The sequence below is a fragment of the Notechis scutatus genome, chromosome 2 (genome assembly GCF_049901735.1).
Source record: "Notechis scutatus isolate UNSWTSFEM ecotype Mainland chromosome 2, rNotScu1.2, whole genome shotgun sequence".
Lineage (NCBI taxonomy): Eukaryota > Metazoa > Chordata > Lepidosauria > Squamata > Elapidae > Notechis > Notechis scutatus.
The window spans coordinates 87,150,442-87,175,019 of NC_142010.1; the positions used below are offsets into that span (position 1 = coordinate 87,150,442).

At 34.9% G+C, this 24,578-nt stretch overlaps 2 protein-coding genes across 16 annotated transcripts in view; one reads left to right on the plus strand and one right to left on the minus strand.

Annotated features, from left to right (window-relative positions):
* Positions 1-18,703, plus strand: part of TCERG1 (transcription elongation regulator 1) — a 40,354-nt gene extending 21,651 nt beyond the window's left edge. For 7 of the 15 annotated variants that reach the window (XM_087955407.1, XM_087955405.1, XM_087955410.1 and 4 more), the window contains 11 exons: positions 1,163-1,244; positions 1,471-1,606; positions 3,171-3,260; positions 5,421-5,539; positions 7,462-7,612; positions 12,980-13,144; positions 14,439-14,621; positions 14,806-14,985; positions 15,987-16,070; positions 16,221-16,321; positions 17,568-18,703. In XM_087955407.1, the coding sequence (XP_087811533.1) occupies positions 1,163-1,244; positions 1,471-1,606; positions 3,171-3,260; positions 5,421-5,539; positions 7,462-7,612; positions 12,980-13,144; positions 14,439-14,621; positions 14,806-14,985; positions 15,987-16,070; positions 16,221-16,321; positions 17,568-17,769 (1,493 nt within the window). In that variant the 3' untranslated portion in view covers positions 17,770-18,703. Of the gene's footprint in view, positions 1-1,162; positions 1,245-1,470; positions 1,607-3,170; positions 3,261-5,420; positions 5,540-7,461; positions 7,613-12,979; positions 13,145-14,438; positions 14,622-14,805; positions 14,986-15,241; positions 15,384-15,986; positions 16,071-16,220; positions 16,322-17,567 lie in introns of those variants that run through there. The other 8 variants (XM_026688018.2, XM_026688010.2, XM_087955413.1 and 5 more) reach the window with 2 other exon arrangements.
* A 3,343-nt stretch (positions 18,704-22,046) lies between these two features.
* GPR151 (G protein-coupled receptor 151) lies at positions 22,047-23,285 on the minus strand. The gene has a single exon (XM_026685232.2). The coding sequence runs from the start codon at positions 23,283-23,285 to the stop codon at positions 22,047-22,049; it is 1,239 nt and encodes a 412-aa protein (XP_026541017.2).
* Positions 23,286-24,578: the final 1,293 nt, after the last annotated feature.

Below are 24,578 nucleotides of genomic sequence, written 5' to 3' on the forward strand. Positions count from 1 at the left end.
TATGGGACAGAAACAGCATTGGTTACCCTGGTTGAATTTAAAGCTTCTGCTCAAGCAACAGTTGAAGATTATGTCTGGGGTTTGGTTTGCCCAGATTTTGCTGGTTACTAACCTACAGTAATTGTTGAGTTGATCACATATTTGCTCTATTGTTAACACTCTACATGGAATAGAATTATCTACATGGAGATAATTCAAATAACTGTTTCAAAGCACTGGTAAGTAAAACCCTTCATTGCAGAATAACACTGATTTTGAAGTTGCTTTGGTTATACACTGCCCAGAATGTTTGGGAAAAAATCACAAATAAAAGAAATGCAGAGCCAAATCATCCACATTTGATAAGTGTCTAACTATTGGGAATACCTTTTCCCAAACTTTTACACAAGGCATTTAAGATGCTAGGAAGGTAAAGAGCATTTTCTTCAGAAGATTTCAACATCTGAGTCGGTTCATGCAGGAAAGATGGCTTCTTAGGTAATTTGGTCTTAAATAATTTAAGTTTCTAGAGGTTATAAACAGTATTCTCACGTATGACTGAAACTCATAATCTACCAAAGAAATTATAGCCTGAGGTTCTTTGGTGGTCCTAGTATTATGTAAAATAGTTATGTATTGTTCAAGTGATAATTAAATTCAAAGATAGTATCAATTAGTCCTTTCATTGATTTGAATCTTGGAAAGAATAATTTATGGATTAAATTTAAAAAAAAAATTATGTGGATTTTTAAACTTTAATTGGCGCTGTATGTTGTTGAAGAAATATATTGAATTTTAAGATACTAAGATACCAGAGTAGAATAGTATTTTTTAATTATAATATGGGATATATTTCATTTATGCTGTGGGATTTAATTATAATATGGGATATAGAGAGACAATTTGGTCGAATAGTTAAAGCACAGGCTAGAAACCACAAGACTGAGTTCTCGTCCCATTTTAGGCATGTTTGGACTAGTCACAGTCTTTCAGCCTACAACATCAGACAACTTGGTCTGTCAACTCCTATCACATCCAATGGGGATCAACACCCAGTTGAACTTAAAAAAACAACCAGATCTGCATTTGTGGGAAAATGGTAGGAAGAAATGTAAAATTTGTATGTGGACATTAATTAGGCATAACTAATACATTTGAATGGTGATCTATAGAGTAAAAATAGGTATTTCTTTTTCAGTGAAAGATGAGCATGAAATGTTAGAAGAAGCCAATGATGATGAGCCTATTAAAACAAAGAAGCGGAAGTAAGTTTCTATATGAAAGGAAGAATGCACATGATCAACTTCTCTGTGACTATAAAGCTAAATTAACTATTTCTTATTTCTGAACTCAGAATGAAGAAGTAGTAGTCTTGAGTATAAAGAACATATCATTGACTTGTAATATTGGTCCAAAATGAGTTTTGATGAAATTGGTGGCTTACAGCTTTGATAAATGAATAGAATCCTACTATATGTTTTTATTTTATAGGAAAGAAGATAACAAAGACATGGATTCGGAAAAAGAGGCTGCCATGGAGGCAGAAATTAAAGCTGCTCGAGAAAGAGCCATTGTCCCTCTCGAGGCTCGAATGAAACAGTTCAAAGACATGCTCCTGGAAAGAGGGGTCAGAAACAATTCTCAGATTAAATTTATGTGAATTTTTCAAAGTATTTCATTGTTTATGCAATCAGTGAGGACCATTTCCTAAATTGATGAGATAGAATAGAATTCTTTATTGGCCAAGGGTGATTGGACACACAAGGAATTTGTCTTTGGTGCATAAATTGCCATATGCTCTAATACAGTGGTGGCTAATCTTTTTGGGCTCCTGTGCCAAAAATTGTGCCAGCACCCAGAAGGCAGTGCACATCCCCCCCCCACATGCGCGCATAATCCCCCATGCCTCCTTACCTGCACTGTGCCTCCCAGCTGATTTTCGGCCCATTTGATGCCTTTTTGGCTTCCCAGAGGCTTGAGGCAAGCCTCTGCAGCCTTTGCAGGCTGAAAAATGGGCCTGCTTCGTCACTTCCAGTATTTCTGGAAATACCGGAAGTGATGAAACGGGCCTATTTTTCAAGCTGCAAAGGCTGCAGAGGCTTCCCTCAAGCCCCTGGGAGGCCGAAAAAGGGCCGAACATCACATGGGAGGCACGTACATGCGCGGTGAGGTAAGTTTGCCTGGGGTTCACATGCCCGTACAAATGGCTCTGCATGCCACCTGTGGCACGTGTGCCACAAGTTTGTCATCACAACTCCAATATAAATAGTGAAAAAGGTTGGTCTCCAATCTTTCCTCTATTGTTGAGAAAACAATTGTTCTACAGTTACAGAATACTAAAAGAAGCATAGTCTGGATTCTTTTCAGTCAGATTTAGACCTGAGTGTGAAATCAAAGCACATTAGTCACTCTTGTTTATGACTTTTAATGGGACCAGAAGGGCAAAAGTGTGACTATCTTGGTCCTGTTATATTGATTGATGGATATAATTACACTAATTTTATTTTAAGCTTATTAATATTGCTGTGCTAAGGCAATTATTTAATGTGTTATTCATATCTACCCCTACTACCATTGTCAAAACACGTTTAATACTGCTTGATTAATGAATAGTGTTTGCAGTTAGGGAATAAACAAAATTGTCATTTTTAAAAGGTCTGCATGCACTTTGGTTAAGCAACTAAGCATATTTGTAAGGAAACATCTGGTTTTGGTGCACTTTCTATGAAATGTCAGAATCTAATTTATTGAGCTTTCAGAATCTTCCCTTTTACATGCTAGAATTGATTGTATGCATAGTACTTCAATTTATGAGGAGAAAGTGAAATTTCTGATCATTCTGCAGAGACCTAAGAAAGCAAAGAAAGTTAGAACCGGAACTTCAAGGCTTTCTTTTGATATAGCAGTTTTTAAATGTCACACAGTAGTGGTCATTTTAATGAGTAATTAGATATGTGTTAGTTCTCTGTAATTATGTAGAAGTTTTCAGAGCCAATTAGTGTGGAAATTGGCTCTGCTGACTTCCTGCAGTTCATCATCTATTAGTGATGAAACTGCTGTAAAGATTTCAGCCATAACTTCTTTCTAATAGAAGTCCTGTAGATTTCAAGCAGAATTGCACAACTTGTATCTTTTTGCCTGAATTTAATTGCCTGCAAAATCATTACTTTTCCCCACTTCATTTGTTAAAGGTTTCTGCTTTTTCTACATGGGAAAAAGAGCTACACAAAATTGTTTTTGATCCCCGTTACCTCCTTCTTAACCCCAAGGAAAGGAAACAGGTAAAAGAAAAGGTCTTTTAAACAAATTATGTGTTATATTCATATAATAAAATACAAAAAGAGAGTTTTTAAAGGTTGAAATGTTTGAAAACATTTGAGGCTGTTTACAACACAGTTTATTCTTCTTTCGTTAATATCTGGAAGGTTTTAAATGACTGAAATTTAAATTATATAGAAGAAGGAGAAAAACTTCTAAAACAGTATTTTCTGTTGAGAACAAGAAGCTTCATCCTTCAACAAATTATATAGGTACTGTTTTGAATAGTTACAAACAAGAAAAACTTATTTCAGATAAATTGCACCAAACTAATATCTATAGAAATAAATCAAAACACCAAACAAACGTTGATTGCAAAAGATGCTGAATTACTGTAGTTACATGCAAAACTTTCCAAAGAAGGATAAATTATTCTAACATATGTCTATGGAGTTTCTCAGTAATCCAGGTCATGGTTGTTCCAAAGGTGCTTTTTTTCAGGAGGCAGCTGGACTTTCTTGTTTTTTCTTTGAAGCTGTTTCACTTCTCATTCAAGAAGCTTCTTCAGCTCTGACTGGATGGTGGGGAATGGAAGGATTTATATTCCTTGCAGACTGCTGGTCATTTGCATTCTTTTAGAGAGGTTTATCTATGTCCTCAGGGTCGTGGAGCCTTCTTGGCTACAGGATATTTTCTGCCCTGTGTCCCTTTCCTGTTGAAAACAAGGACAAGCTATTGAGGATGAGTCTGTATTGTCTGCATCTCAAACTGAAATCTTATATAAAACACACACACACACACACAAAGTTATTAATAGAGCCACCTCAGAATCAAGATAGTTTCATGTGTATCTTCTACCAAATCATATGATCTATCTTAGATATAACTTCATCTTACCCAAACAATTCATTACAATAATAATAAAAACAATAATATATCTTAGGACTGTGCAAAGCAATGAAAATAGATACTTCACAAGTACATTAACCCAAAAGAAACATCTCTCAAAGTGTCAAAGTTGCTGTGCCCTTCACAAAAAGTAAACAGCTGTTTTGAAAGTTCTTCATATGAATGTGCATTCGGAGCATATTTTTTTCACTGACAGGTACAGTGGGAGTGTTCTCTTTGTATGTGTATGCGTGCAGAGGTAACTATAGACAGCATTTGAAGCAATTATGCAAGCTTGCTAAGGATGCCTAAGGATTTATTTTGGATGCCTAAGGATTTATTTTGAATAAATATTAAATTAGTTATTTATTGCTTACAGAAGAAATTATTTCTGCCCAGGTTTTAGATTGTCTGCTTCCATGTTGGTCTCCAGCTCTGCAGCCTGCTCCATGGGTCAGGATCTCTTAACATTTTCAGATAGTAGTGGAAGGAAGGAACATTTGCTTGTTAGAGCATATTCCATTAATCTGACTTTGGAATCTTACTTTTGGAAAATTTCCTTGACATATAAATTTACATGCATTTCTTATTGAAAGCAAACATCTGTTTAAGTCGGTTTCTTTCTGTTCCTATAATTTGTCGCATTAAAAAATAGCAGTAAAACTGCTTTTTATACAATGTCTTGGTGTAAAAGTTGTTACTGAAAGATACTCATTTCAGTGAGTTTGAGATTCACTGCACTGATCCCTTAATATTATTAATATTAATATTTATTGAATTTACATTGCCACCTTTTCGCCCATGGTAACTCAAGGCGGCTTACAAAATATAAAACCACATTTAAAACAATAAAACTAATAAAAAGAACCACCTAAATTAATATAATAAAGTCGACCCCAGCTCCTGCCCCAGCAACAGAAGATTACATGAGCCATTTAATGAGCTCCATCCCACTCTGAGTTCCCCAGGCCACTGGCAGAACCACGTCTTCAGCGCCTTCTGGAAGAGTATTAGAGTAGGGGCTGTTCTAATCTCTGGGGGAATGATGTTCCAAAGAGAGGGAGCCGCCACAGAGAAGGCCCTTCTTTTGTGTCCCACCTTTTTTATCTCCCTTGGGGATGGGACCCACAGCATTCCCTGCCTTCCTGTTCTAATGGGTTGGGTAGATGTGACTGGTAAGAGACAGTCTCTCATATATTCTTTGATATTTTGTTACATCATCACAAATAGGTAATCCTAGACTTTGCTTTGTTCTCTTGCAATAATGTTCCAAATTAAATTTGCTATTTATTCAGGTATTTGATCAGTATGTAAAAACTAGGGCAGAAGAAGAACGCAAAGAAAAGAAAAATAAAATAATGCAGGCCAAAGAAGATTTCAAGAAAACGATGGAAGAAGCAAAGATTAATCCTAGGTAAGTCAGTCTCTTTCCCTCCGCCATCCCAGTTTTATCCTGACTGTTTCATGAGGATGAATTTACTAACTCTAGTAAACCTGGCTACTGTAATGTTTCCTAAATTTAGCTAACCATTGACAATCCTAATATAGAAAATACATCATGTAATGGAGGACTTGCTCCCTTTTACAGTGTTAATACTGAATGCCTTATAAGAACTGCTGGTGATACTTCACAGTATTTTTTAAAAAAATCTATTTTACCTACTTCAACAAACTACATTCCTGGATCCTTTTGCCATCCGATTGTCAACAAAGGGAAAGACTTATGTGGTCATTCAGCTAGTTGGCTATAGTTGGCTGTTAATGTCCAAGTGGGTTTCTGCAGATAAGTCATATTGTACACATGATACCTTTAATACATTGTTAGACTGTATATAATTATTACTTTTTTAGAGAACTGTTCAATTTTATTTTACCTAAACTAGTTAGGAATTAGTTTGCATTAACTCTCAGTTCTTTGCTATCTGCTGGCTTATTTTCAGTTGTGTTTATTTTGCTTGAATTGACTTACTATCCTCAAAGACCTCTTTGATTAGGCTTCTGATCCTTAATACTGTTAATTGGGATTCAGCTCCACTGAACACAGATGAATTGAATTTTGAATCAGTAAGCATATATTTACATTGAAGTTCTGGAATACAATACAATTGTAAATTTTTTATAGCTTAATATTTGGAATAACTGTAATACTGAATTTGAATATAATTGTTTTAGTATAGTTGTCCTTTTTCATAATTTAATCTCTGTAATTCCAAATTGCCGTTTTTATTTCAAAGGGTGTAGAAATCATAAAGTTAGCTCTGATTTGTCCTTTTGTGAATAGAAAGCCTTCTTTCCTTGATGGAAGGGCCCAAATCAAGGAGGGGTTGCTGCTGGAAAAAGGAAAAATAAGGAAATGTTAACTTCTTCTAGTAGGAGAATTTCACTGCAAGTAGTCTGCATCAAATCTGTTACTATATACTTATTGTTCGGTTTTGATCATCAGTAAATAAGAAGGATAACTTCTGCATGTCTTGTCATTATAGTGTAGCTTTCCCCCTCCCCCATTTTAGTTCAAGGTAATGGTGATGTCCCTTTGGACACCTACATTCCTTGAAAGTCATCTCTATATTTTCTGTGCTTACAAATTTATGCCCAGACTAGTTTTTGCAGGTCATTTTATTTAGCATAGGCTTAAATTCTCTTCTAAATAATAGAACAAGCTACCAAATTCTTCTCTTGTTTTAATTTACCCTACAGCAACAGTAGGCGGGATTTCCCAAGTCTAATTATTTCCATGCTGTGATGAAAACATTCATAGGATTATAATGTCTCACGTAATCTCGGGGTCAGATTAGCATCAGATCTTGGAAAAAGCACAATAATGGTTTTTTTTTTAAGGTAAGTGGCAGTATTATATCTACTGCACGTCTGAAATTTGGAATCTGGCCCTGAAGGTGAGAATATCTTGTAGCAAAACTACAAGAAGACAAAGTGTGAAGCTTGGCAGATATTGCTACTAATTTCACACCTGGTACAATTGGATGGCAAATGAGTACTGCTAATTTTTTAATTCATAACTTTGAATTTCAGGACCAGTGAATAAGGAATTTCCATTCAACAAGTATTGTGCAGTTGCTGGAAATTTTATTCTACATGTATATTCTGTATAAATCAAAAATATGCAAGGCTGCCCTTGCAGATTTTTGATGAAATAAAAAAGTCTGCCCCTTTTTTTCATGAAAATAAATATTTTACCTCTTGGATGTACATCTGAAGGGAAGATAATTATGTAATAGTGTTTAGCACACACTTTGTAGCAGAATACAAAGATGTGTTTAGAATACATTTCCAGTTAAGAAAGCTCTGCCAAATCAGTACACTTACCATTTTTTACAGAACTACTTTTAGTGAATTTGCAGCCAAGCATGCTAAAGATTCACGTTTCAAAGCAATTGAAAAAATGAAAGACCGAGAAGCCTTGTTTAATGAATTTATCACAGCAGCAAGAAAGAAGGAAAAAGAAGATTCGAAGACCAGAGGAGAGAAGGTAAGATTTTCATATGAAGATCATAAAAGCAGTATGAATGAGAGGGACTCATGCTAGGCTTCCAGGTTCCCATTGCTGGAAATGCCATTTTCACTATTTTCTTCTGTCTTTTGGCCTCATAATTTTGCATCTAAGCTCAGAAGAACATCATTTCCTAGAAGATGTAGTAGTTTACCCCTTCTTCCAGAATCAAGAATTTAGTTTTAAATTGCTGGAGAACACATCTTGCTGGAAAACTCTAATCAAACTATTGCTAAAAAAATCTTTAGTTCTGTGTATCAGATTCTGAGACCTTCTTGTGGGCAGATTTTAAATGGTATCCTGCCTAAATGCTAATGTTTTATTGTTATTGGGTTTTTTTAAAAAAAAAAAAACTTCCACTAAATATGTTTTAGTTTGGCTAGTTATCAAAATTAAAGGTCACCTATCAAAAATTAATGAATTCCAAATGTCATTTGTCTGCACTGTCACTTCAAGAGACAAAGTGCATATCACTGGGGAAGGCAGATGCATGAATGTTTTCAATAGTAATAACATTAAAATGTGTAGAACCTTTGTTTAGTATCCCAGGTGGGTAAATGAAGGAAAAACATATCTAACTAATCTTTAATTGAAATCAGTATAAGTTCCTGTTAACAAAAAGACATGTGATATATCATGCAAAATCTGTCATTCATAAACATTTTGTAAGTTAAAATAACACATTCTGTTTTCAACTTTTTTTAAAGATAATTTTCTTATAGATCTTAAATAAATTTCATAGTAGTTGTAGTTCATTCTCTTTATTTGCTGCTATTACTGTAATTGTTATTCCTGCTGTGCCTATTGTTCAGAAGTGCTCTATACATCGTACTGCAGTTCATCCTTATAAAGTGGATATGTAAGTACTGTTATTAAGATATTGCAATTAAGGAACTCGGTAAGAATGACTAGCTTAAGGCTTCATATATTAGTTTATGGGAGATAAGAGATTCAAATGGAAAATTTCCTGATGCATTGCCATATACCCACATATCTAGGAATAAAACCTATTGAACTTAGTCACGATTTACTTTAGTGTTGATATATACAGTATCAGTGTCCCATCAGTGGATTCTCTTTTCCTCTTGTACTCCCCTCCTTCTGATCTGAAGAGTTGGGGAGCCCTCTTGTATATGGAGGAAACACATAGACCTTCAAGTGGATAGAAAGCAACAAAACAGGAATGCCCACTGATCAGTCCCTTGACAAATGCTAGGTACAGCAATTAGTCTTCATACAACATTAAAGTCATCAGCTGTCTAGAGGTGAATATGTGAAATCTGAAACTTCAACCTAAACTACTTGTTTTATTCTATAGTGATGATTTAAAAATTACTGTTGCATCTTAGCCATGATCATCAATAAATTCTTTAATATTGCATGAACAACATCAGTAATATTTTGTGTTAAATATTGCATTTATCTTTGTATTTGAAACTAATTATTTCTTTTCTCCCAAAACCTCTTGTAACCATTTTATGTATTCTGTTTTGTAACAAGTGGATAGATTTTACAGTTTTGTGCTGTGCGGCCTGTCAATCAGTTCAGTCTGACAGCTGTCAATCACTGACACGCAAAGTATTATGGGATTCCCTAGTGAGGAAAGAATTGGTATCTCTGTGTGGTGACTTTAGCCTCCCGCAGTTCCGGTACTTTACATTTTTTTCAGTTTTTTTCCTTGTGAAGTGATGAGAGTTGTACCCAGAATGTGTAATCTGCCCCCCCAAAAAACCCAGTCCTTCTAAATACACAACAGTGTTTTCTGCCTTGCTTTTCTTATTTTACAAAGAATAGCTAAATGTTAACAAGAAATGTGCCCCACAATGTTGTGAAGCTTTCTCAGCCAGTTTATCAGAAAAGAATTTTATTGCATGATTTCTCCATAAACTCTTTAAAGTAAGGATTGGAAATAGCACACTTTGATTAATTGCTTATTGGTATTTTCCAATTTTGTTTCCTAGAGAATCTTCTAATTAAAGAAAATAATTAAAGGTGGAAGAAAGAAAATAGCTTATGATGCAGTAAGATTTTTATGTTGAAATAGATTGAAGATGTTCCATTGAAAGCTTCTGTTGCTTAACCATAGGATTTGGATAATATGAAAGAAGACCTATACATTGCTTATGGTGGGGGAGAGGGTAGCAATGAGGTGCTCATCACATATCCTAGAAACATCTCTGCCTTTACAACAAACATTAGGATTTAAAGTGGAGAAAGCAAAGATTGCATCAACTCTTCATTATTATACCCACCCCATTATGCTGCCCTCTCAGATATGTGACCCTTACTCTTATTTAAAGTAAGGAATTACTTCAGAGGATTATCAGATTAATACCTGTCTAAACAATTTCATAGCCTATCCTTTTGATTTGAAACACTTCACTTCTCTTCCCCAAGCAGGGATGTGTGTACTGTGTGTGATTTCTGCTTTGCTGTTCCTTTAATCTTAAAGTTGAACAGCTTTTAAGTAACATCTGCTGCACAAAACTACAAATTTTGTGAGCTTTCAGCAATGATACTAAATTAAAATATTAATTGCCAGAATTGATTTCCTTTATTAGATATGAGTACTGCAACTGCTTTTGACCCTTTTACTCCTCTCTTTTGGGGCAGGGTCATAAAAATAGTGTAGGGCTAGGAGATGAGAGATTTGTTTCTATAGAAACAGGGATACATGCTGGGTGAATGGTGGACAAGATTTACTTTATATTTGTAATATCCCAAGTCTTTCTAAAATGATCTCCCAATTTTACTTTGACTTGGCTACCGACATAGTATATTAAGTCCAAGAGCTGATATAAAAAAAATAAGAGAAGTAGCATTTATTCATGAGTGTGCCTACTCAGTTATCCTTATTTTAAAGATAGGATAGAGCTGTAATTTTCTTACATCTGGCTTAGAAAGCTTTATATTTCAATACTACTTATATGTTTAAGTTCATCTTTGAAATAATAGATACTGTGTTGGATCCAGAGAGAGAAAAGTGGAACTTTGCTGATAGAACACTTTCCTGGTCTCTCCCTCCCACTATAGCACTATATGCTCTGTTTAAAAACTAAATCTGAGAATCAAGGGATCCTTTCCAATTCTGTGCGATAGATTCCCAATGCTATAGTAGGACAGTGAAATCAAGAACAGTAAATAAAGTTGCCTAACACAAAAAAACAAGATATCTCTGGACCCAAGCCACATTTTTTAAAAATGAGGATATTGCAAATCTTCTTAATTATATTATATACTTCTGCGATTGACAGACGATTTACCAAATTGCTATGTACAAGGCATTTATTTTCTTCTTTAATTTGATTTTCTACTACAAAAAATTCATTGATGTACTTGTATGTGAGAATACTATGCTGATAACCAAATGTCAATATTGGGGAATATAAACATTATTAGTATTATGTCCTTTATGTAGACTTTATAACTAATGATAAAAGGAATCACACATTAAAATTTTAATTGACCAGTAAAGTTGCATCAAGCGGTAATAATAAGTGCACAAGATTTGGTTTTCTTAATGTGCCTTTTGCCAGCCTTGCACTTCTGGATGTACTGGACTACATTTTCAGCATTTCTAGTCAGCATCGTTGAGAATAATGGAAATTAAAGCCCAGGAAAGCTAACGGACACTTTAGTGAGGAAAATTATTACAACGCATTAAAAATGGAATTTACCTTTATCATAATATCCCTGTATAATTCTGGATGTATGGGAAACTTAGAAATGGAATAGTCTAGTCAGGCTAGTTCATTGAATGTAGAGGCTTGTAAAATCTTTTCTCTCTTGTACCAAAAAATGTGTGAATGTTCTGAAAGGTGACTTTTGCTAATTAACAAGATAAAATTACTGAGCTCACTAAAAAGCCCTGTCTCATCGATCATAGTTTTTATTACGTGTGAATTAGCTATTCATGTGATACAGGAACTGTACTATATGAATTGCAATGCACTAAAAAAGAATTCTTTGCTCTACTGCAGTTAAAATTCCTGTACCCATAATTCATTGATTTAGCTAGATTATAATACAAAGTTGAGTTAGTGTGGATATATCAGAAGCATCCATTATGTATCTTATGTGTGTGCATGTGTGTATAGATAGATATATGCATATATACATAAATATACAGACCCTAAGATTTTGCAAGCATCTCTGTTGAAGAAAATCCTTTGAATTCTTAAGAGTATGGGATAGGAAAGAAGAAAGCCTATACTTTTTTGCAAAATAATTATTTTATGAAACACACCAGTATAGGCTGAATTCTGCTATGTATCTACTGATTTCTAGTTATTTACCAATTAAAGAAGGTATCATAATTTACCCATATTTTCTTTAAAAATTATGGCAAATCCATATTAAAGCAATATGTGATTAATCTATCAAATTCTAATACAATAGAAATATACATATGTTCCTCGTTTTAATCTTCAGTCAGATAGCCACATATTGTCTTATTATCTTCAGTGAAATTTAGCTGTAACCTTTGAACAGATTTTTAAACTAAATCTACAGCTTCTATTATCCCTAATGTCCATGAAAGATTAACTTACTCATTATATACATGTTGATGCTTTTTTCCTAAACCAGAAACTCTGTAAATGCAGCAATTAAAAAATGTACTATAAGCCAAGACTATATCCTATCAAATATTGCTTCTGTGAAATAATAGCTGGTATTCAGAAGTACTGTTTGCACATGTATGTATTCTAGGAACTCAGTACAAGTGTGGACACTCAGGCAGCATTCCCTGTATTTCCTTAAAGAGGAAAAATGCACAATAATACTTATGTATATATTTTATTATATGATTTATTTATATCAGCCTTCCCCAATATATGCATCTTCCAGATTAGTACAGTGATGTTTTTATAGTTAATACAGTTACCCAAATTATGGTTAAACTCCTGCAGTTCTCAGCAGTAACTAGAAAATTGCGCAAGTTCTAACTCCACTTATCCAAATGATACCCAGATTGCAGAAAGTTGCTATATGTATTCATTCTTATGCACATATATGGCCTATTGCAGTAATCATATAGATTAGCTGGGCCTGTCTTCACAGCTTGGCTTGTTTGTGCACTTATTGTACCAGTGCTAAAACAGAATAGTAGGGCATACCAGCATAGTATAAACTTGTCAAGAAATCTAGTATTGAAGCAGTTCTCTGACATACATGTAAACATAGCCATTACTACTGTTCTTAATACTCTCATGACTCAGCTTCTAATTAAACTAATTTTTCATTGCGGTAAGTCTGTTGCTTTTTTATTATTATTTTGGAATATTTGGAAAGCAAAGTGACTATTTTCCTCCCCTTTTTTCTTTTGTCTTTTATTTAAAATCATAGATTAAAATGGACTTCTTTGAACTGTTATCTAATCACCACTTGGACAGTCAGTCTCGCTGGAGTAAAGTGAAGGACAAAGTAGAGACTGACCCTCGCTACAAAGCTGTGGATAGTTCATCGCAAAGGGAAGATCTTTTTAAACAGTATATTGAAAAAATTGCCAAAGTACGTGTGCCGGTGAACAGCACTGTTTCCATTTTCTTAGTATTTCACTGTTGGATCAATTGGTATAGAATTTGAAGTACTGTTATGTGGAATGCTGTTTTTAGAATTCAATTGATTAGTGGTAAGCATTGTTTGTATTTTCAGACTAGTGTTTTTATTTTATTTTTGCTAAAATAACAATCTCAAATGAAAGAATGCATTCTGAAAGAGTAAAACAATAATTAAGAACATTTGTGTACATATATAGAGGAAGTTCTCCGCCCAAATCTCATATAGTGACCCAAGGGTTTATTTATGCTCTAACACTTTCTGAAAAGGCCCTGAAATTTACAATTTATAGTTTGAATAGTCAGCCCAATAAATTCTGCAAGATTCCAGTAATTATGAAATATATCAGTGTAATCCCTAAAGCAATGCCAAAATAATTTATACTCAAAAGATCCTTCTGAGATACCTATCAGTGATCTAGCAGCCAAAGACTTTCATCATAAGCATTGTAATCTGAATGTTATCAATTATGCAAGCTAGTGCTTCCTCTGGAAATATGAGTTCTGGCATTTCGGTTCTCTAATTTGGAAATTCCTGCTTCTTCAAGCTATTTGTTATTTCCGAAACCAAGGTGTATCATTTGTTGAACTATGTATACTTTAGTTCTCCTGTTTTAATCTTATTTTAGTTCATTTCATGATTTGAAGTGTAAGTGGTCAGTATGTTCAGTTGGCATTAAGAATGGTGTTTTTGTTTTTTTTGTTATCTCCCAGTCTTCATACCATTTTTCATGTACTTGTTTGATTTTGATGAAGTGATGCTCTACATATCCCAGCTTCAGGAACATATAACTATATGACAGTATTTTCTACTTAGCTCACCCTGAACTACAAGCCTAGTACTATCTTACATGCATTAAACAATTTATAATTATTTAGCTATTTTGATGGAACATATGGTTCCTTAGTCATGGATTTAGGATTCTCAAAATGCTTGATTGTACCACATGCAGTTTTTAACAAATCTCTATATAATTTATGTAGCTCATATAATATTCTGCATTGTTGATGCATTATATGATTTAATGAATATTTGACATATTTGCATCAATTTAGTATATTAATGTTAGACTTTTTCTATTTTCTTTTTTGTGTTTTGCTCTTTTTTAAAGACCATAGAAGATACAACAAAATATTATAATTCTGTCATCGTACTTTAAGGTTTTTTGCTTGAATTTATTTTGGTTAGTAAATTTATCTATTAGCTTAATATAAATGCAGTATGTGTGCTTTGGATTGCATTTCAGAATGTAGACTCTGAAAAAGAAAAAGAACTGGAAAGACAAGCACGGATTGAGGCCAGCTTGCGTGAACGAGAGAGAGAAGTTCAAAAAGCTCGTTCAGAGCAGACGAAAGAAATTGATAGAGAACGAGAACAGCACAAACGAGAAGAAGCTATCCAGAATTTCAAAGCGCTCTTATCTGATATGGTGAGGTTTCTTTGTGTTAAAATCTATTGTGTGGTTTTTCATTTAAAGTAATTTTTGAAATGTTGTGAACATGGATTCCTCAATCGCATAGTATGGGGGACAAATCTAGATTGGCTGTTACTTTAGTATATAGTATCAGCATTTTTCAGTATGTGGTAATGAAATATTTGTTTTCCTCTGCTAGGTACGATCTTCAGATGTGTCATGGTCTGATACAAGGAGGACACTCCGAAAAGATCATCGTTGGGAATCTGGCTCCCTTTTGGAAAGAGAAGAGAAGGAAAAACTTTTTAATGAACACATTGAGGCACTTACAAAGAAGAAAAAAGAACATTTCCGGCAACTTTTAGATGAAACTTCATCAGTAAGGCTTATACGTCTTATATTTTCCCCGGACGTTAATGTCATAATTTTGTGGTTCCTTAGCTCAATTTATGTTTGTATCTTAATGACAGTCTTCAGAGAAATTAGTGTCTTCCAATTATTTTAAGATTCACAAAATCTGGAAACCATTGCTAATAGATTAGAGCAAGCCTATACTGCACTTCTGCTTCTAGAGCTAAACCATAGGAAAAAGGTAGTTGAGGGATTTGTGTAAACATTTTTTTGTTCCCTTTTAGTGTTTTAAGGGCTGGAGATCTCAGGAATATATGAACCAATCACTGGCAAGAGAGGGAATAGATTTGATCCTGTATGTATCGCTATACTTAAAACAACTTACCAATAGGTGCAGTGGCATATACTAATATAAATAGTACCAAGGTAAATGCCTCACATTTTATTTATTTTAAATACTGTTAATGAATAATCTCAGATTATCATCCTTTTAAAAAGGTTTGGACAGTAAAATAAAATTCAGCTCAACATGCAATTACCTGATTCATAGATCTGTGAGCTCCATTAGTACCTTCTATAATTTCTTTCTTGACAGAACCATCTATGCTTTTCCATCAATGAAGGAGTGAGGAGAGATAGAAAGGGAACATTGGGTAATAAAACAAGCAGCACATCTATGTGTATGTAAAAGCCATGCAGGGGAAGCTGGCCACGCCTAACAAATAGGGAGTTCTTATATCTTGCACTATTTAAATATTCTATTATTGTGACACCATAGTCGAATCCTATTCAATGACTAATGGTGTGCTAGTTCAGACAAATCTAAAAGGACTTGGAAAGAGTGTAGCCCCTGTTTGCAACTCTTTAAAGAGCCATGCCTTTTCCTGGGATGTATGACAGGTTTGTGATTGTGGGTAGGTGGGGATGCAGCTCTTTTAAGTTACAGATAATCCTTTATTCATGGCCTTGTACACTTAAAATTTAGATACTTCATTCATTAAACCTGCCATTTTTCTGTTTTTTTCTTAGATTACCTTAACATCAACATGGAAAGAAGTAAAGAAGATAATTAAAGAAGATCCAAGGTGCATTAAATTCTCTTCCAGTGACAGAGTAAGAAACTTGTACTGATTTGCCCTGTCTTTTTGTCTTATTGTTTAAACGTAAATATAACAACTTCCTCTTTATATGTTCTTCCCTCAACAAGATAATATATCTTCTGGCAGAAATTTCTAGTGATTATTTCTATTTCTTTAAATGCAGAAAAAGCAAAGGGAGTTTGAAGAATATATCCGAGACAAATACATCACAGCCAAAGCTGATTTCAGAACACTTTTGAAAGAGACCAAATTTATAACATACAGGTATGCTGTATGATACAGTACATAAAATTGCTTTCTTCATTTCTGTATTGTTTTTATCTTAAATGACTAATATGGGGTTACACAATATGCTGACTCTGTAAACCACTTAGAGGGGGTTATAAAGCACTTATGAAACGGTATATATATGTTACAGTATCCTCCTTTCCAAAAAATAAAGATGCACTAGATTATGAGTTAATGATAGTGATTCATTATTGATAGTGTTCAACATTGGTATTTCTGGAAATTGAATTGAATACTTTATTTGACACACAGGGAAATTTGTGTGTGTATCTGGATATTGTGGGGACTAAATCATTTTTAATTATACTAAAATTTAGGAATATATATTCAGCCTAATATGGATTTATTTCTTAATGGAAGAGGAAAGGCAGGTATTTTATATGTGACCATTGAATTAGATCTAGCAGTCTTGTAAGTAAAAAAAATGGTCCCAAACCTAAAGAGTTTCTTCAAGTGTTAATGTTCTTAAGCCATCCTTATGACATCATGGTATGGCAGTACACAGTGTGTTTCTCAAGAGAAATTATATTCCCCTTCTCCTACTTTTATTCAAGAGATCGGCAGTCCTAAAAATCAACCTAATGCTGCCTAATTTTTGAGATTAATTTGATCCTAAAGATTAATCTGGAGTACCAACAAGTTATGTTTCTTTTAGTGTTTGGTTACAATGTGACACATCTTTTCTTATTTACATTTTTACAACTTAAATTAGTGCTAATTTTAAACCTTATAGCTCTCAAAACTGAAGCCTAACCCTGTATAGAGCATAAGCAATGACAGGCCAATTTTTTTAACAGTCCTACCTTCTTAATACTTTGCTTCACTTTAGGCCTGAAGAGGCAGTCTTTTAGGTGAGAGGATAGCTTAGACATTGTGTCTTTGTCAACACTTGTCCTACCTAAATGAAACCCAGATTTTTTTTAAAAAAATCCTCATGTTATTATTTTTATAAATAACTCATGGCAGTGAACCTACCTAATGTTCCTTCCCCCTCCTGTTTTCCTGACAGCAACCTATGAGGTGAGTTGGAGTGAGAGAGAGTGACTGGTTCAAAGTTGCTCAATTGGCTTGCATGTCTAAGGTGGGACTAGAATGCATAGTTTCCTGGTTTCTAGCCTTGTTAACTAGATGCTTGTACACAAGTATTATTACCAAAATTCTAGTTCATTTGTGTAACATCCACTCATTTGATGATAATGATAATCTTTATACTTAATTGCAGATCCAAAAAGTTAATCCAGGAATCTGACCAACACCTGAAAGATATAGAAAAGATATTACAGAATGACAAACGTTATCTGGTACTAGACTGTGTGCCAGAGGAAAGGCGAAAACTCATTGTATCCTATGTTGATGACTTAGATCGCAGAGGTCCTCCTCCACCTCCTACAGCTTCAGAACCTACAAGGCGAACAACAAAATAATTAAAAAATATTCTTGAGCAAAAGATTTACGTTAAATCAAGAAATTGCATGAGCCATCTGTCAGGTCTAATCACATGCATTACCATGAACCTATTGCAAAACCATCCAGGAAGCAACATTTATGAACATTAAGCAGTCTGCACAGAGAGAATATTTGCATTATTTATGCTTTTTCTCTGTTGCATGACTGACAAATATTCTAACCATGCAACTATTTCCAGTGATTTTTCAATCCTAGAACAATACAGTATCTATGTACAAGGCTTGGATATTGGTAGCATTTGGAAGTGTTCTTCCAGTGTTACATGTCAGAGCCATGGGAAGATTGATATATAACTTGAAGTTGAGAATTGTAAAAATACCCCAAATGTCGTAACCAGAGAGATAAGGTCATGCATTCTGAGGATTAATCTATTGAGTGCAGAAGACCATAGTGAGATTATGCCCTTTGGTAAACCTGGACTCATGTGTGACTTTTCCTGCATAAAACAGGACTAGCTTCATTAATGTCCGATCCAGCATGAAAGAAAAATAAAAGTGCAGCGACCAAATTATATAAACACCATTTGACCTAGTTAACAAGCCTACTTTGATTAGCTGCTCTATCCCCCCCCCCCTTGCCTTCCTCCTCCACATCCCAAGTGGCTTTGCCTGGTAGTTTGGTAATGTTTTGCTCTGAAATGAAAATACACAGGGGTAAAAAAAAAAATTGACAGGACAGCATGGTTGTACAAAAACATTTTTATTTACTATTAAAATGTCTATCTGCTTTGGATTAGAATATGGATTTTTTTTTCCTGGATATTTCTTGTAAACTATGTTTCTGTTTTGAATGTTAAACTTGTGTTTCTATAGTTTAATTTTGAAATGTTGGGATTGTTCAGTTTATGTATTTGAACAACAATAAACCAACCCTTTTTATATATGTATTGTACATATTAGTAATTGCGTGTTACATTCTAAAGATATATAATCAGCTGAAATTCCATTAAAATGGAGAAAATCAGTTATATTTGAAACTGCCGTGGATGTATATACTTATTTTTGCTTTACAGATCATATAATCCTTATACTAATAGTATAGCTGTAAAGCTTTCTATTTAATTTTATCTCTGAACAGTTTAAAATAGTTGATGAATGCCTGAGACCTCTTTTTTATATGCATATATGTACTGGGTTGGCAGCATGTATCCTTTGGATTTGGCTAGCCACCCTTACGACTTTTGGTACAAATAACCAATATTCTCATATTTCTAATCAGAATGAACTTTGGAAAGAAGCTTCTTAGTCTTTTTAGTTCTTCCTGAGCAGTAGTTTCAGAAAACAATTGCTGAGTATTTCACAGAATTTCCAATTTTAATTTGCAGTTTATCATCAATGTTTTTGTCCCCCATAGTGCTCCACATTACTTCAGCAAATAATTGATGAAATTATCCACATGTTTGGTAGTGGATGTCATTCAATAAAATCACCCCCCCCCCCGCTTTGCTTTCTCTCTTCTCCACTCCATTTTAATTTTGTGTCTGACATCAGTAGTAAGCTGGATGTCAAAAGATTGAAATTCAATACCAACCACACAAAATTCTCTTACTTATTTGCGTTGTTGGAGTCCCACATGTTTTGAGTGGCATTGCACCTCTAAAATGAATCCAGTAAGCACTAAAGAGTTGTTTGTGGACAGTGTCTACAGGATAGTTAGCTTTGTTACTAGCTTCTCTAATTTCACTGATAGTTCGAAGTGCTAATTCTAAGTAACTTGGGGCATGGACAAAGGAAGAAATTCAACTAGCCCAAAATTATAATTTAATTTAACCACATATCTTGAATTTGAAATGAATCAGAATACATTTATATCGTGAATTTCACAGATGGAACAACATATAATTTGCAATACATCAGCAATTTCTGGTTCTCAATGAGCTGTTAATCATGGCAATAACATTGTTTTTCGCTTATTCTATAATATGCCATCTCAAAATGATGTGTGTGTGAATGTAGGGCTATGGTTAATGTTCAGTTTAGATGCTTCTCAATGCAAATTTATAGTCTTAGAATTAAATATATTTTAAAAAATATTTTAAAATATTAAAAACCGTCAAACTTGGAAATAAACCAAGAATTTAGGTGCTAAAATAAAGGGTGCAGCTTATCCACAGATGGACTTGCCCTTGTCTGTGTATAGTAGTACTCGTGTCTAAGCAAATCCTCAAATAATTTTAACCAGAATACCATGAAAAATGTGGGTCAAATTATCCTTGGGTGGTATATTTTTCATGGCATTTTGATTAAAAATTCAAGGGTCAGTTTATCCTTGGATGGGCTTATACACAAATGTATGTTTATGTGATATATATTGGAGTCCAATTGGTTGACAATAGATTTATCTTTTAAAAAAAATAATCTAACCAGCCTGATTAGGTAATATCTTGTATATTTATCCTTAGTTATATTGAATTGGCCAACAAAATACTAAGATATTGGTACATACTTATACAGTACAATGGTGGGGACATACTTATACAGTACAATTACTTCTCATTGATTAAAATTAGATTAAGGCATGACTGGGTAATATCTCTAAAATAGAAAATAAACGAAGACAAGAAGTTGTTACTGTGATTCCATGACATTTGTGCAGAAAATGCATTTCAAAGTGTAACATAAGCATGTGGCTATTCAAATTTACATATTGAATTACAAAGCTTTGCATAAATAATAACCAACACAGATGAAATCAGAATATTAAGGTAATAGTTTCAAGGTGGGGGGGGGGGAGTTTTGTCCAAAATGAAATAAATGTTCATGCACTCCTACCTGTGTGTCCAGAAGTTCAATCCATTTTACTTCTCTGCATAGTTTTTTTTTTCTTTCACAAGAGACAAAAATGACACATGAGTCAAGAGCTGTTTATCTGCAATGTCAAGGAAGATGCCATTTTTTTCCCCAGTGTTCCTCGCGTGTGGGTTTTTTTTTTACTGGACACATTCTTACCAAACCTTATTATCTAGTAAAAAAAATATTTAGTGGCAAATGCACTGTTGCTAGTGCTGCATGCACACTCATGAGCAACGCAGTAGTTCAATAGCTGGATGGAGCATAGGACAAATATTGTTTTTGGGTGCTACAGATTACTGCCTTTTCTCACAATTTTTAATACTGATGGAAATAAAAAACAAGATAAATAAAATAAATAAAAAACAAGAAAAATAGGCAAAGATGCCACCTTCACACACTTGACCATAAACCAAGTGGGCAAGAGATTTTTGAGCTGCTTGCAACCTCTTGCTCTTCATTTAATTACTCTCCAAATTATTAAACACAACTCAGCTTGGGGTTTTTGGTGGGTGGGGTGGGGGGTTCCATTAAACAGTTTAGAAAAGAAAAGTAGATCGCTAATTTTGCTGTATGTGTTTATATGACTTCACAGGTGTGTGTGTGTGTGTGTGTGCATGTATATAAAAATTGGAAAAAACGTCTAAATTGCATAATGTGAAATCCTTGTCTATTTGATATGACAGAAATACAAATTAATAGAATACTGCCAGCTACAACCTTTATGTTACTAAATGATCTTTATGCAGCACATTGGAATTGACTTCCTTGGAACACAAATATAAATTCAGTTAATTACTGAGGTACAGCAATAGAAAAACTACCAATTTGAAAGTTTTATCAGTTAATATAATAACTTGATCCACCTTTCAGCATATTTCATATACATTTTCTGTAGTACTGATAAGAAAATCTATAACAAATATTCTCACCACTGAAAATCAAATTATACCTTTTCCTTTGCAATTCTTTGTTCAAATGTCTAAAGTTTAAATATAGATCACATAGAACCAGCTTGTAAGTAATGTTACTTTGCAAATTTAACATTTTTTAAAATGTTCTGAAACTTTAAATTAGAATCCAGAAGTACAATGTAATTTTTAAATAATAAACTCTTTAACAACAGAGTAATGAGAATGACAGCTGCATCCGTGCATCACACAATAATTGAAAATTTCCAAATGTGAAGACAATGAAGATGCATGAAAAGACTAAAACTAAGTACAGTAATGAAAATAACTTCTGCATGGTACAACTGCCAATTCAACATCACCTAAGTAATAAGAAATCTAGCTATCAGATTTAAGCATGTTAGAATGAGATCCATTAACATTAATAGATTTTTAAAGTTAGCCTTATCCAAGGAATATCCCATGATTTCAGTGAACCTACCCTAAACATGATTATGTCTGAATCCAACCTAGTAAAATTTGGTTTCTAGCTTCCTAATTGCACTTTGGCTGATCACAACCTGGTATCTCTCGTCCTTCATGTTCCCAAGGAACAGGATCATTGTCATGAGCATCAGGAAGAGCTTCCCTATCATGCCAGAACTGCTCAACATCTGGAAAAACGGGCATCTCCTTTGCTTCCAAGTCTTCTGAGGTAGCAGGAACAGAAGGGGGTTCTTCCTCTTGATTAGGAGTCATTGCCTCTGGTGAAGGAGCATTGCTCGGAATTCCCTCCAAGTTATCAACTGCTGTTTCCTCCAAATCTTCTGTAGGAGACAGAGGCTTTTTTAGTGTCAACCATTTCCATAGACCTTTAAAACCCTCTCTGAATTCTTCAGACATGAGTACAAAGATAACAGGATTTGCTGAAGAGATGGCAAACATCAAAACCTGGGTAGTGGCCATGAAACCTTGTGGGAGAGCCGGTCCATCCTTCTTCTGGTGCCAGAGCCAGAACCAAGATATCCAATCAGGAAACCACATCAGAGCAGAAGTAATGGTCACGCTCAGAAGCATCATCGTCAAGCACCTGGATCGAATCTGATTCCTTAGGTTTTGAGTCTTGGTCCCCCTCCTCTGGCATCTACCATATGCTCTCCAGAAATAAAAGAAAGCAAAGGTGAGAGGGGCACAAAATACTAGGAAGGGATACAAGTTGACAAAGGCTGACATAAACTCATGAGCTTGGGCTGGAATAATCACAATGCACGAAGATAAGCCTATTTCTGGCTCCCAAAGGCTGTTGCAGAACCACAAAGGTAGTGGGATTCCCAAGGCGACCAGCCAAGTAACCATCAGCACTGCACAGATGGCGTGCCATTTAATATTCACTTGTTTTGCTGGATCATTTGCATACATGAAGCATGTCTTGGCCACCACAGCAATAGTTAGACTCTTCACTGTCATGCAAGCTTGTTGGAACCAGTCAGAGGCTTTGCAAAGAAACCAGCCCAAGTACCAGACTCCTTGAGAATAAGCCGCTGCCCTGAAGGGCAGGACAAAAAGAACGAGGAGTAGATCTGCCAGGCTGAGGTTGAAGATCAAGGAATGAATCACCGAAGGCTTCCCTTTCTTTGTATTGTACACTAGGATTCCAATTACACACACATTCCCGGCAAAGCCAGCCAGGCAAATCACCCCCAAGAAAGCCGGGATGATCACCTTCCATTCCTTGGAGTCCTGGGGTTGGTAGCCCCCTGCATAATGGAGAGGTTCAGCCAGAGAGATGTTCATGATGTTGAAAGCAGCCTTGTGCTGGTAAGCGTCAGAGGTTTTTGATGTGCCTCTTCTTGTTTTGCTCTGCCTCTTTTGTTCAACTGCAACTAAGACAAATCGGTAATGCTGTATATAATACAGAACCTCTGGGAGGTGTCTCAATTTGCTACATATGGATCTCAACTGAGCTTCTCGTTGCTATATAACTGCTAGAAGCTTTGACTGACAGTCTCCCAGTGGGTGGGAGCACAAAGCCAACTGCTTATTAGTGAGTCTGACAAGCAGTACAGCAACCCTGTGGAGCAATTAAAACCATCCTTCCACAACTGGTGTAAAATCCAGAATGACCGTGCTTGATTTCTGTCCTGTTTGTTTTTGTAAAAACACAATTTGGAAAGTCATTCTAGATATTGATGAAGCAAACACCAAAGCTCAGAAGCTCTCTTAATTCTGGTGATATTCTGAATTAGGGGCAGGCTTAAAGCAACTGTGCACAAGTACAAAACATAAGAGAAACAGCACAGCTCCATTCCAATGCTACAAGTGCAAACCATTCAGCTTTGCAGAAATTAGCCATAGCATTTGGAACTTTATTATACAAAATCCGTTTAACACAGATTTTTGTTCTGCGTTTGATTTTGAGGTATGTTTTCATCTACCTTTGGAGGGAGTTTGGTGTGTATCTTTTAATTTGCAGCACTTGCTGCTGCTCCTCCTCAAAAAAGTGTGTCCGGTGAAGAAAAAGAATTGAAGAATGGTGATCCTTGTAATAGTATATAAAATTGTTTTGTTGGGCATACAGTCAGATGCTAGGGGTGGTTGGCTGAAATGTCTAATTTCTAGCTGGAGTTCTGTTTTGAGATTTTAAAGAGTGTTAGTGCAGAAATCTTGCAAACTAAAATATTTGAGTATTTTTACATTGCTTTACAAAACTGATGTTTGAATATCTAATTAATTATGATACGACTGTTGTAACTTTGATATCCCTATCCTGCAAAATAAGGTTAAGGGTCTTACCTAAAGGGAGTTCCATGCACATTTCAGATGAGATTTCCTGTTCTACAGCTTGTTCCTCTTAGCTGTACTGCTATTTCAGCATTCTGGGCGACAAAGAAGCTTTCCAGGATCTGAACTTCAGCTCTGGAACCCTTTGAAGACATTCATTTTCTACAGTTTGTGGCTTCTTTATTTGCTGATTTCCAATACAAAATATTAACTTGCAAAAACCTTGTTCAGGTATTCATTTCAAAAAGGGCAAAACTCTCTAGCTGAGAGAGAGTGACTGGCACAGCAAAGATACTACATTAATCC

Bases quoted from the DNA above. Each gene is read 5' to 3' on its own strand.
- GPR151 (XM_026685232.2), bottom strand. From the start codon at position 23,285: ATGAACATCTCTCTGGCTGAACCTCTCCATTATGCAGGGGGCTACCAA.